The sequence below is a fragment of the Oncorhynchus kisutch genome, linkage group LG19 (assembly GCF_002021735.2).
Source record: "Oncorhynchus kisutch isolate 150728-3 linkage group LG19, Okis_V2, whole genome shotgun sequence".
In the NCBI taxonomy this organism is placed as follows: domain Eukaryota; kingdom Metazoa; phylum Chordata; class Actinopteri; order Salmoniformes; family Salmonidae; genus Oncorhynchus; species Oncorhynchus kisutch.
Genome location: NC_034192.2, coordinates 13857151 through 13870214, shown reverse-complemented (window position 1 = coordinate 13870214; position 13064 = coordinate 13857151). Strand labels below are relative to the sequence as shown.

At 46.5% G+C, this 13064-nt stretch overlaps 1 protein-coding gene across 4 annotated transcripts in view; it reads right to left on the bottom strand.

Annotated features, from left to right (window-relative positions):
- LOC109879107 (striatin-interacting protein 1 homolog) overlaps positions 1-13064 on the bottom strand; it is a 38947-nt gene that overhangs the window by 8794 nt on the left and 17089 nt on the right. For 2 of the 4 annotated variants that reach the window (XM_031798084.1, XM_031798083.1), the window contains exons 6-17: positions 8072-8140; positions 6800-6906; positions 5123-5250; positions 4677-4865; positions 4156-4206; positions 3116-3348; positions 2283-2348; positions 2092-2155; positions 1555-1626; positions 1065-1139; positions 799-896; positions 474-600 (exon numbers count right to left, since the gene is read on the bottom strand). In XM_031798084.1, coding sequence (XP_031653944.1) covers positions 474-600; positions 799-896; positions 1065-1139; positions 1555-1626; positions 2092-2155; positions 2283-2348; positions 3116-3348; positions 4156-4206; positions 4677-4865; positions 5123-5250; positions 6800-6906; positions 8072-8140 — 1279 coding nt within the window. The remainder of the gene's footprint in view (positions 1-473; positions 601-798; positions 897-1064; positions 1140-1554; positions 1627-2091; positions 2156-2282; positions 2349-3115; positions 3349-4155; positions 4207-4676; positions 4866-5122; positions 5251-6799; positions 6907-8071; positions 8141-13064) is intronic. The other 2 variants (XM_031798085.1, XM_020471295.2) reach the window with 1 other exon arrangement.

Genomic DNA, 13064 nt, shown 5'->3' with positions numbered 1-13064 from the left:
ACCTTTGACTGTGTGCCTATCATTCCAGTGCAGGATCTGTGTTGTCGGCTGCCAGGAGCCAAATGGGTGGGGGATGTGAGAGGAGATGAAGACAGAAAGCGAGAGAAATGTGGTGGTGAATGTGGAAGGCAGGGAGATGAGAGAGAATGGAGGCTGACTTCGTGTGTGAGGGTGGGAAAGGTGGGGTAAACTGTTCGCCTGCTGTGGTGTAAAAAAAAAGTAACGCTTCCTATATTTTCAATGCATTTTTCTGCAAAAGTGGTTCAATTGCGTTTACCCTCCACTACCCCACTGGAAGAGATGAGAGCAAGAGAGCAGCGGCAGACCTGAGGGGGTGGGGGAGAGAAAGGGATGGAGAGCGAGAGATAGTGGCTGACCTGGGGTGTGAAGGGGGGGGGGGGGGGGGGGGGACAGAGAAAGAGAGAGAGAGGTAGAGAGAAGGAAAGACCAGTAGGGGTGGTAGGTGGGCTTACTTGGTAGATGTGATTGAGTTTCAGGTGCTTGAGGAGCAGCAGCAGAAGTGCAGAGATGGCCTTGACAATGATCTCCTTGTGTCTGTTCACGTCAATACCCAGCTTCATGCTCTGGAGGACCGTGATTCTGCCATCACACACACACACACACCTTTTATGTGATTCATAGCAACAAAATCCCATGACATGACAAATCTATAGTCATTGACTTTATCTATGAACAAACTATATTACATGTCCTCCTTATCGCCATCACTCAACTTAAGCATGAACGGCAAAGATGGCCATGAGGGAACAAGGAGAGGCACAAGGCTATTACACTCACGGCATCTCCTCTGGCAGCACATCAGCCAGTATATTGATGGAGTCCGTCTTGGCCTTGGAGGTAGGTGCTGCAGCCAGCAGCAGCTTCAGAAGGGCAATCTGATCAATACAACGTGGGTTTTTAGCTTTCAACCTCTCAGCTCGGAAACATGACAGGTCTAGACAGCAAATACTTAGTAACAATCTATGATTTTTGAGATGCAAAGCAAGAGATGATGCCATGTGAAGTGTCTTGGTAGAGCAGAATATAACCGTAGATGTCCTCACCACATACTGAGACAGGTTAGGAAGCATTCCCAGATACAGGATCTCTGTTGGGGTCTCATCCACATCCTCTTCTCCCTGACACGACAACAACACCACACGATATGAGTTACACACGGTCTATAGTCATCTTGTTTCCATTCACAGAGCCCTGTTCCAACACGTAGAAAATGAAAGATCATATTTCTATTTGACCAGGTTAGTCTCATTGAGATTAAGAATCTATTTTAGAAGAGAGATAGAATTCAAATGTTATTACAAAGACAAATTTACAACATAAAACACAAAAAGCCCTACAGTTTTCAAATGTAAAAATGTAGACATTGAGCAGACATTATGCTTTTGGGAGGTGTGGTGCAACTAGGGGTCAAAACATTGACAGCCCCCCCCCCCACTTCATTTTCCAGTATAGTTTTAGCCTAGCATTAAACTCATTCAAATAGAGGAGTTCCTGTCATTTCATATAAAGTCAACAGTGAGAAACGTCACTGACCAGGGTCATGGGACACTGTTGAAGCTCCTCTTCCCTCTTGATCTGCATCTCAGCTATAGAGACATATTTGTGCTGGAGGGAAAAGAGAGCATGGTGTTGGATTGGGTGAGTTAGCCACAATACAAAGCACTAGGAGAGCCAGCGCAAAGCACTTCATAACCACAATCCATTCTATTCCACTTCACACCTTTTCAATGAGACATCACCATGGCGATATACCATAGTATTCCGACATTATCTCGTCAGGCAGCGCCCGGTGTGTAAACAGAAGCGGCTTTGAACGGGCGTTCATTAGTATTCACAGGTTGACACACAGAAGGGCATTCCTCAGTGTAACCGTGTTTCACAGTCAGTTCAAAACACACAATTAGATGTCCAAGTGGGATGTCAACGTCCAGGGATATTGACCAGCTAGGTCAAATAAACGGTCAATGCTTCGTCACCGGTGTAACACTCGATCCTGGTGGAGCGAGAGCGACGGAGGAGAGGGAGAAAGGACAGAAGAGGAAGGACAAGAGAGATGTATCTCCCCCTTACCTGTTTGAGGGTCTTGACACTCTCGTGTATGGGCCTAGGAAGACCGACCAGTGTCTCTGTGTCACTAGAAAAGAAAAACATTGCAGCCGAGAGAGAACAGTCACTGGCACTGCAATAACTAGGACCACACATGGCAGTGTACTACGTGGAGCGAGCCTGTCAGACAACAACACAGTGAAAGCGACACTCACTTTCCCAGAGTGAAGCCGATGAACTTGTTCCTGCTGGTCTCCAGGAAGTGCTCGATGTCTTTCTCTCTGTGGAGACAGACCGATAGATTCGATAGAGGCCTGCTGCCCCTCACTAACCCCCCCAGTCTGAGATTCACCTTCTCACTGATGCCACTACGAGACCTACTGTGTTTCCTAGTCTGGTTTCCCGGGCTTGTCGAGATACTATCTAAACAGACTGATCAAAGACGTGCGGCTGCTAACCAGATGATGCATCTCCTCTCCCACAGACATCCATCTTGTGTTTGCACACACACACTTTAGGGTGCCGTGTTGGCTGCTTAAAGCCTCATCAGTCACACTCGATGCTGCCTCTGTACACTGTGTGATATTGGGATCTGGAACTCCACCTCATGTGCTAAATTATTATTTATGTTGCCAAGTCCACCCACGCACACACACACACACACACACACACACACACACGAGATAGGCCACTGTCACTAATGTGTAGACAGAGGCCTATCTTGCGAGGGGGAGCTGGCTGTTACTGTATGAGTGACTGAGGTGGGTTACTTTGAGTCCTCCTAAACAGAGGGGGCACTATCAGCAGCACGAGTGTGTAGAATAACAAAACTAGAACCCAGTGTACATTTGATTTTGTATGCTATCACTTGAGTTTGCAGGCCTGAGGTAAGCAATAAAGTGATCGATCCACCCTGCCTTCTGATGGTGTTTGGGGAGCTTCCGCTATATTACACCTATCCAATCCCTTCAGATCTGCAAACACAGAAGGGTTAAGAGTTATGGCGAGGGGCGAGAGGTTTGTTTGGAACTGGGCGTTCCAGCCTTACCTGACTTTGGGGGCCCAGGGCAGACCCTTGGGGAGGGACGCTCTCTCAGTGGGGGGTCTGAGCGGGGGCGGTGGGGGTGGCGGCTGGATGATGACATCACGGTCCAGGGGGTCCACCTCGCCCTCGATGCCACTGTCGGCATCCTCGCCATCCTCCTCCTCGTCGCGTGCGTCGTCGTTCTTAAAGGGGTCTCGCTCGTTGTACGTGTCTAGGCTGTCCTGCTTTACCAGGGGCTGGAAACCAGAACAACCAGCAGGGGGCATGAAAGAGGCCGTCCCCTCACACACACACACACACACACAGGCTTCCCACTTCAACCCCAAGCAATACTCAAGACTTACCTACCATAAGGCTGCACTCCAAAACAAAAAAGTTACAGAAACTCCCAGTAAAAAACCTGAGGAACCTTTGGGCCCAACTCCATATTCAGGTGTTAAACATTCCAATTACAACCATAATGAGTCATACAAACACAAACCCCAATAATCTCAAACCACTTCCATAGTTTTAATGAATGACTGCGGCATCATCAATGCAACAAGCATCAGGCAAAGGGGGTTGCATTTAATAGCAGTGGAGCGCCAGTGCAATGCAACGTATGGCGGTGTGGTGGTAGTAAGTAGTCGTCAGGTAGACTGTGTGCTGGCGAGGAGAGCAACAGAGGTAACGGAAGCAGTGTGACCAGCATAGACCTACATGACTCATATCCCATGGAGAACAAGCCATTCAGCTGCGTGGTGGGAAAGAAGCCTGCAGTGAACTGTTGTTCTACAGCGATACGCTGGCGGCCTAACAACCCGGTGGAGATGGAGACGAGAGGAAAGCTCCCGTCGTGTCCGCAGGGACCTCGACCACAGCCAGCCCCGCCTCTGTACCCACCCATACAGTGCAGAGCGCAGTGAAGGAGGAGAAAAGGGGAAGGAGGAAGAGGAGGAGGAGGACAAGGAATAAGAGGAAGAGGAAAAGAAAGAGGTGGAGGAATAGAAGGTGCAAGAACCAGCCCGAGGCAGAGAAAATGCAGAGGGAAAGTGGGTAAAGACCTGCTTCTTGGGAAAGGGACTGTCTCCTTCCAAGCTATCAACAAAGGCACTCTGCAGGGACACAAGGAAGAGGAGGGCGGTTGAGAGCCTGGTGAAGTCAGAGCCCCAGTCTAAAAACAGCACAGTTGGGATTAGAGGAAGAAGTTAAAAGAACAAACGTGTCAGGGGGAATGCAGTACACCGAGGGTGTGCACATAGCTCCTAGTCACATTCTCTACTGCTACAGTCAGGCTGAGCAATCCATGCTTGTTAGAGGGCGTGGCGCCGTGAGGCTGTGACTGCACGGGTTTAGTTAGGCTCGCTGTTAGAACACATCAGGTGTGTATTCAGTCAAGTGAGTCTAGCGCACAGGTGTGTGTGTGTGTGTGTGTGTGTGTGTGTGTGTGTGAGAGAGTGTGTGTGTGTGTGAGTGTGTGAGTGTGTGTGTGTGTGTGAGTGAGTGTGTGTGTGTGAGTGAGTGTGTGTGTGTGTGTGTGTAAAGCGTGTGTGTGTGTGTGATATAATGGCTGCATAATACGTACCCTGCGGCTGCGGCGTCCTCTCTTGGCCTGCTGTTGCTGCTCGATGAGCTCCATTGCCGAGGCTGGAGGAGAGGCTGCTCTCATGCTCCGAATTACCTTGATGCTGTCCTCAGGCAGGGGGGGCAGGCTCAGCCTCTCTCTCCCTCGAACCTTCATCTCCTGGAGCTCCTCGAAGCCCCCCATGGTGAACTGTGACACGCAGAGACACAGACGGACACAGAAAGCCACAGAGATGTACATGAACACACGGACAGAGCTCTGTGCAGCTATTGGCAAACGAACCCATCGATTCCATTGCGGGAGCCAGTCGAGCCTGACACTCCGGTTCCAACGTCATTCTAGCAAGAGTTTTGAATTTATACTAGTGGTGGATGAAATACCTCTGTTACGGAGCGGCTAGCCTACTAAAGGGACAGGTAATGGTGTCGGTGCTGTAGCTTACTGACCAGGATGGTCTTCCAGAGCAGGAGCAGGACCTTCTTCATGGGAAAGTGTGGAGCATTCATACTGCAGAACTTGGTCACCATGGTGAAGAGCAACAGGGAAAATGGCTCTCCGTTGTACAGAGGAGAACCTGAGGTTAGAGGAGAGGGTCAACAGCCAGCACACACATACAGCGTACACACTAAAACATTTCCTGTATAATTTACAGTAACTTACTGGCAGCAATTGGCCAGTAAGTTACTGTACTTTCTTTTACAGTACAGCTACTGTAATCCATTTTACGGTAGCAAAACTGTTACTGTAATCTAATGTACACTACCAAGTCAGTTAGTGTAATCTAAATTACAGTACCAATAACAATTACGGTATAAATCTGTAATCACCCAGTGTTCTTTGCAAGTTTTCATTTTTACATTTGGGTCATTTAGCAGGCACTCTTGTCATTAATGAAAATATTGTTGTAGTTAAGGATACGCTGGTCTTCAAAATAATAGTTATTACAGCAAGATATCTTATGATATCTCTCTGACTATCTCTGGATAGTGCCAAAACATTACTGAGATATTCACGGTGGCTTGACGTCTCCTTCCTGTAAATGTCTATAATGTCAAAGAAATGAGAAGGCAGGGTAGCCTAGTGGTTAGAGCGTTGGACTAGTAACCGGATGGTTGCAAGTTCAAATCCCTAAGCTGACAAGGTACAAATCTGTTGTTCTGCCCCTGAACAGGCAGTTAACCCACTGTTCCTACGCCATCATTGAAAATAAGAATTTGTTCTTAACTGACTTGCCTAGTTTAAAAAAATGAAACACAGTCCAATACAGTAAAGGTGCCTAATAAACTGAAAGTAATTATTGCAGTATTTTACTGTAACTACAAGGGATTGGAGCGAGAAGGTTGGCTGCTACGTATTTGAATATTACATCATATTTATGAACATTTGGTGTTTTATATCACTTGTTTAGGCCTTCTAGAGGCCTAAACAAAGGCTTCCAAACTGGCTGTTATTACAGGGCGAAACCGATTGAATGGACATCGTTAAATATTCAACCATTAAAGGTGTAAGACTCACTGCCACTCTGATCTAGTCTGGCAGAGGCCAGCTCTCGAGCTGTGTCGTCACGTGGGTCACGTCAGCCAGGCTAACTCTGATCTGTTCCCTATATTAATGTCATTGTTAGGGAACTACTATCACATATCAGTTAAATTCGTATAGCATTCTCACTAATATAGCCTCTTAAAAGACAACAATACTGTATTCTGAATTACAGTCAATTACTGCCAGCAATTGGCCAGTAAGGTCCTGAAAATCTACAGTAAAAGGTTTGTAGAATTCCTAAAATACAGTATATTACTGTATTCTGGGTGGGTACAGCATTCTCACTCACGGGTGCAACAAATACAGGCTCTTAAAAGGCACACATTAAAATACAGCATGTTAATGAGCAAGACTCTTTCCCAGCTCACAACATTAACCCACAATGCACCATCATTAATCCTGTAAAACACATTTAAGGTATTTTACTGTGCATTTCACGGTGTTTTGCTGTTGAAATTAAAGTCTTGATGTGCTGTAAAACACATGTATGGCATTTTACTGCCTTCTACAGTGTTTTACTGTTGAAATTACAGAAACGTCTTACAGTGCACGCACACACACACACACGCACAAACACAAACCCAGTTCAGTCTTGAAGGCCTCTCTGGCAGTTCTCCACTCTGGCCTGTCGTCCTCTGTCTGTAGACGGATGGTCTCCACCATCAGGTACATGATGCTTAGCAAGACCCTAGTGGAACATGAGAGGTCAGAGGTCAGAATGAATAGGTGTGTGCATGCATGCATCAAGACAAATAGTCTGTAAGCTACTGAGGTAGAACAGCTCTCCACTCCAAAAACATAACTGTGTGTGCTTGTATACATTATGTCTGCCTATGTGTAGTTTGTACATGTGTGAATCTGTAAATGTGTGTGTGTGTGCACACTTAATGCTCTTGTACACGTTTCCACATGCACTTGCCTAGCTAATGCATCAGCTTAAATCACCCGACAGTAATTATACAATGTTAGCGAGGCAGTGTCCTGTGCATTAACGCCTTGATTCAGATGGAAAACAAGCCATAATGGCCTCCATTTTCTACAAGCTATTAGGACGTGTTATTTAGTTTCCCATCTTATTGTCCCTAGAATTTGTAAGCAAACAGATGGAGGCAGGGCTTTCTCCTATAGAGCTCCATTTTTATGGAATGGTCTGCCTACCCATGTGAGAGACGCAGACTCGGTCTCAACCTTTAAGTCATTACTGAAGACGCATCTCTTCAGTAGGTCCTATGATTGAGTGTAGTCTGGCCCAGGGATGCAAAGGTGAACGGCAAGGCACTGGAGCGACGAACCTCCCTTGCTGTCTCTGCCTGGCCGGCTCCCCTCTCTCCACTGGGATTCTCTGCCTCTGACCCTATTAGGGGGGCTGAGTCACTGGCTTACTAGGGCTCTTCCAAGCCATCCCCAGGAGGGGTTTGTCACTTGAGTAGGTTGAGTCACAGATGTGATCTTCCTATCCGGTTTTGTGCCCCCTTGGGCTCGTGCTGTGGAGGAGATCTTTGTGGGCTATACTCAGCCTTGCCTAAGAGTAGTAAGTTGGTGGTCTGTTGATATCCCTCTAGTGGTGTTTACTACTGACCTGTTGCATCCTCTACAACCACTGATTATTATTTGACCCTGCTGCCCATCCTTGAACATTTGAACATCTTGAAGAACAATCTGACCTTAAAAGGCCAGGTACTCTTATAGTTTCCACCCGGAACAGCCAGAAGAGGGCTGGCCAGGTTCCTTCCTTACTAGGGAGCTTTTCCTAGCCATAATGCTTCTACATATGCATTGCTTGCTGTTTGGGATTTTGGGCTTGGCTGATTGGGCGACTGCTGTAAAAATCAGTGAGGTGGAAGGATGGTCACCTGAGTTCTGTGCTGTCCGCCAGAGAGATGGCAGGTTTCCTCACTGCGCTGCTGCAGGCTTGGTTGTTACTGCAGAGTCAAACACAGAAGCAGTTCAGCATGTATACAGTACAAATCTTACCACACCACAGCTAAACACAACAGACGAGAGATATCGCTCATGTCTAGGCTCTGGTCAGGTCATGGGGTCAGGAAGTTCTCATTTCCTATAATTAAAGTGACAAAGACTAGAATGGCAATGGAATGTATAGAGGCCGCTTTATGAGCTTTTCCATGCATCAGCAGGACAGAACGGCAGTATCAGGTAAGCTCAAGGGGGTGGCGGGTGTCGCTTTCTTAACAACAGCTAGTGCGCAATCTCTAATATTAAAAGGAAGTCTTGAGGTTCTGCTAAACTGTAGACCACACTATTTACCAAGTTTTCATCTATATTTTTCATAGATGTCTATTTACCACCACAAACCAATGCTGGCACTAAAACCACACTCAACGAGCTGTATAGATCCATTATCCAACAAGGAAATGCTCATCCAGAAGCAGCGCTCCTAGTGGCCGGTGATCTTAATGCAGGACAACTTATCTCATTCCTCCCAGCAATTCACCTGTGCAACTAGAGGAGAAACAACTCTAGATCACCTTCACTCCACACACAGAGACACATACAAAGCTCTCCCTCACCCTCCATTTTGCAATTATGACCATAACTCTATCCTCCTGATTCCTGCTTACAAGCAAAAACTCAAACAGGAAGTACCAGTGACGGAAGTGGTCCGATGAGCTACAGAACTGTTTCGCTAGCACACTGGAATTTGTTCTGGGAATCATCCTATGGCAGTTTCAGAGTTTACCACATCAGTCACCGGCTTCATTAATAAGTGCGTTGACAACGCTGTCCCCACATTGACCGTACATACTTTTCCCAACCAGAAGCCACGGATTACAGGCAACATCCACACTGAGCTAAAGCTGCCACTTTCAAGGAGAGGGACACTAACCCGGACGGTTATAAGAAATCCCGCTACACCCTCGAAAAACCATCAAACAGGAACAGTGTCAATACAGGACTAATGTCGAATCCTATTACACTGGCTCGAACCCTTGTCGGATGTGGCAAGGCTTGCAAACTATCACGGATTACAAAGGGAAACTCAGCCAAGAGTTGCCCAGTGACGTGATACTACCAGACAAGCTTAATGCCTTCTATGCTTGCTTTGAGGCAACACTGAACCATGCGTGAGAGCACCAACTGTTCCAGACCACTGGGTTATCACCCTCTCCATAGCCGATGTGAGGAAAATCTATAAACAGGTTAACATTCACAAGGCCGCAGGGCCAGATGGATTACCAGGACGTGTACTCAGAGCATGCGCTGACCAGCTGGCATGTTAATTAACTGACATTTTAAACTTTTTCCTGACCCAGTCTGTAATACCTACATGCTTTAAGCAGACCACCATAGTTCCTGTGCTCAAGAACGCCAAAGGTAACCTGTCTAAATGACTATCGCCTTGTAGCACTCACATCTGCAGCCGACAAATGCTTTGAAAGGCTGGTCATGGTTCACATCAACACCATCATCCCAGACACCCTGGACCCACTCCAATTTGCATTCCACCCCAACAGTTCCACAGATAGCGGAATCTCTATTGCACTCCACACTGCCCTTTCCCACTTGGACAAAAGGCACACCTACATGAGAATGCAGTTCATTGACACCATAGTGCCCTCCAAGCTCATCATTTTTTACATTTCCAATTTTTGTCATTCGGCAGATGCTCTTACTCAGAGTGTATACATTTTCGTACTGGTCCGCCGTGGGAATCGAACCCACAACCCTGACGTTGCAAGCACCATGCTCTACCAACTGAGCCACACTGGACCGACCATCACTGAGCTAAGGACCCTGGAGGGTTGTGGGTTAGTGTGTACGGCCCAGTACATCACTGGGGCCAAGCTCCCTGCCATCCAGGACCTCTATACCAGCCAGTGTCAGAGGAAGGCCCTAAAAATTGTCAAAGACTCCAGCCACCCAAGTCTGGAACCAACAGGCCCTTGAACAGCTTCTACCGCCAGGCCATAAGACTGTTAAATAGTTAGTTAAATAGTTAACCAAATAGTATTGACCCTTTTTGCATTCATTTTTCTGACTCCTCACATACGCTGCTGCTACCTCCATGTCACTTGACCTCGTACCCCTTCACATGGACTCGTGAAGGGGTATATAGCCAAGTTATCATTACTCATTGTGTATCTATCATGACGTGTTTGACTTTTCTATTATTTCTCTATTTTCTTTCTCTCTGCATTGTTGGGAAGGGCCTGTAGGTACTTCACTTTTAGTCTACACCTGTTGTTTACGAAGCATGTGACAAACTTGTATTTGATTTGAAGTGGAAAAAACCCCCAGCGTAAATCACAACTGAGAATGAACACCAGTGCAGGCAGGATAAATGGCAGAGGAGAAATACAGACAGAGATCATTCCCTGTGTGTTGGCGCCGCAGCTTAACAGGTGCTACGAAGTAATAGGAGGCGGCTGCTTGCTCGCTAAGCCATAGAATCAGAGGTCAATAAGAGACCAGGACAGAGGAGCACATAGACTAAAGGAAGGAAACAACGCCTTGAAGGCTCTGCCGCCTCGCCAGTGAGCTGTGAAGTGTGAATCGCAGAGGCCGGTGCTCCGTCTACCTCTGTCTGCTCTCAACCTGCTCTCGCTGCTCTTGTCCCCCTCACTAAGAGCCGGTAGGTGCCTCATATCCTAGCTGAAGCGAAGAGGGATGGATGTGGGAGGTAGGACGGAGAAGAGAAAGAGAGAATGGTGTATTCATGAATTAACATTTCTGATGTGTGTGTGTGTGTGTGTGTGTGTGTGTGTGTGTGTGTGTGTGTGTGTGTGTGTGTGTGTGTGTGTGTGTGTGTCTCTCTCTCTGCCGGTCTGTGAACGTGCGTGTGCGTGTTTAACTCCACACTGTCCAGGGTCCCTCAGCAACACTCAGCAGGGATTAGCCTTGCCTGGCGGTGACTCTCTCGTTAAAGAGGAGCCAAGGGGATGGACAGAAATACCCAACAGAAGAAACAGAACAGGAAGCCATTCCTGGACACTGAGTCATGATCGAGCTGTCTGTCTCCTCTCCACACACACATAGACCACGGCCTGTACCACCTCCCAGAGTCACTCCCACCAGGAGAATAATTAAAAATAGATGTTCAATCCTGTTCAATTCCCTGCCCTCTCTCACACACACACACACACACACACACACACACACACACACACACACACACACACACACACACACACCCTAGCCAATCAGCTATTATCAGCACCATCTCTACCAGCCTCTCCCATTAGGTAGATTAGTCCATGGCTAAGATTGGTAGAGACCCAAAATAGTGAGGCAGCAGTAGATCTTCCCTTAGGGAGAGGAGGAACCTCAGGCAGGCAGGTGACAGAGGAATTGACTCAGTGGGGACATTTAATATACCTACTTATTGATTCAGTGGTATGCTTATGGGATGCCCTTTAAGTGTAGGAGCTGTTTGAAAAGACCACCTGAAAATGTACAGTGTACAAAACATTAAGAACTGACCAGGTGAATCCAGGTGAAGGCTATGATCCCTTATTGATGTCACTTGTTAAATCCACTTTAAAATCAGTGTAGACGAAGGGGAGGAGACAGGTTAAAGAAGGATTTTTAAACCTTGATTGTGTATGTGTACCATTCAGAGAGTGAAAAATATTTATGTGCCTTCAAACTGGGTATGGTAGTAAGTGCCAGGCGCACCTATTTGTGTCAAGTACTGCAACGTCGCTGGGTTTTTTCATGCTGAACAGTTTCCTGTGTGCATCAAGAATGGTCTACCACCCAAATGACATCCAGCCAACTTGACACAACTGTGGGAAGCAACAAGTGCCAGCATCCCTGTAGAACGCTTTCGACACCTTGTAGAGCCCATGCCCCGATGAATTGAGACTGAGGCCAAAAAGGGCGCTGCAACTCAATATTAGGACGACTGTTCTTAATGTTTTATACACTCCGTGTATAGTATTTGACTTATTGATGAGTCACTTTGAAATATCCTTGTTTTTTAGATAATTAAAATAACATAAAATTGATCAGAAATACAGTGATAATTGATGTTGTAAATGACTATCGTAGCTGGAAACGGCAGATATTTTAATGAAATCGGCAACCATCACTCCTGCAACCATCACTCCTGTGTTCCAATGGCACATTGTGTTAGCTAATCCAAGTTCACCATTTTAAAAGGCTAATTGATCATTAGAAAACCCTTTTGCAATTATGTTAGCACAGCTGAAAACTGTTGTCCTGATTAAAGAACAATAAAACTGGCCTTCTTTCGACTAGTTGCGTATCTGGAGCATCAACATTTGTGGGTTCGATTAAGGCTCAAAATGGCCAGAAACAAAGAACTTTCTTCTGAAACTCTATTCTTGTTCTGAGAAATGAAGGCTTTTCCATGCAAGAAATTGCCAAGAAACTGAAGATCTCGTACAGCGCTGTGTACTACTCCCTTCACAGAACAGAACAAACTCTCCTAACCAGAATAGAGTGGGAGGCCCCGGTGCACAACTGAGTAAGAGGACAAGTACACTAGAGTGTCTTGTTTGAGAAACAGACACCTCACAAGTCCTCAACCGGCAGCTTCATTCATTAATAGCAAAACACCAGTCTCAACGTCAACAGTGAAAAGGCAACTTCGGGATGCTGGCCTTCTAGGCAGAGCTGCAAAGAAAAAGCCATATCTCAGACTGACCAATAAAATAAAAGATTAAGATGGGCAAAAGAACACAGATAGCAGACAGAGGAAGATTGGAAAAAAGTGTTATGGACAGACAAATCTAAGTTTGAGGTGTTCGGATCACAAAGAAGAACATTCGTTTTTTTTAAATGCTGCAGGAGTGCTTGATGTCATGTGTCAAGTAGTGGAGAAGGTTGAAAGTTTTAAGTTCCTTGACGTACACATCACGG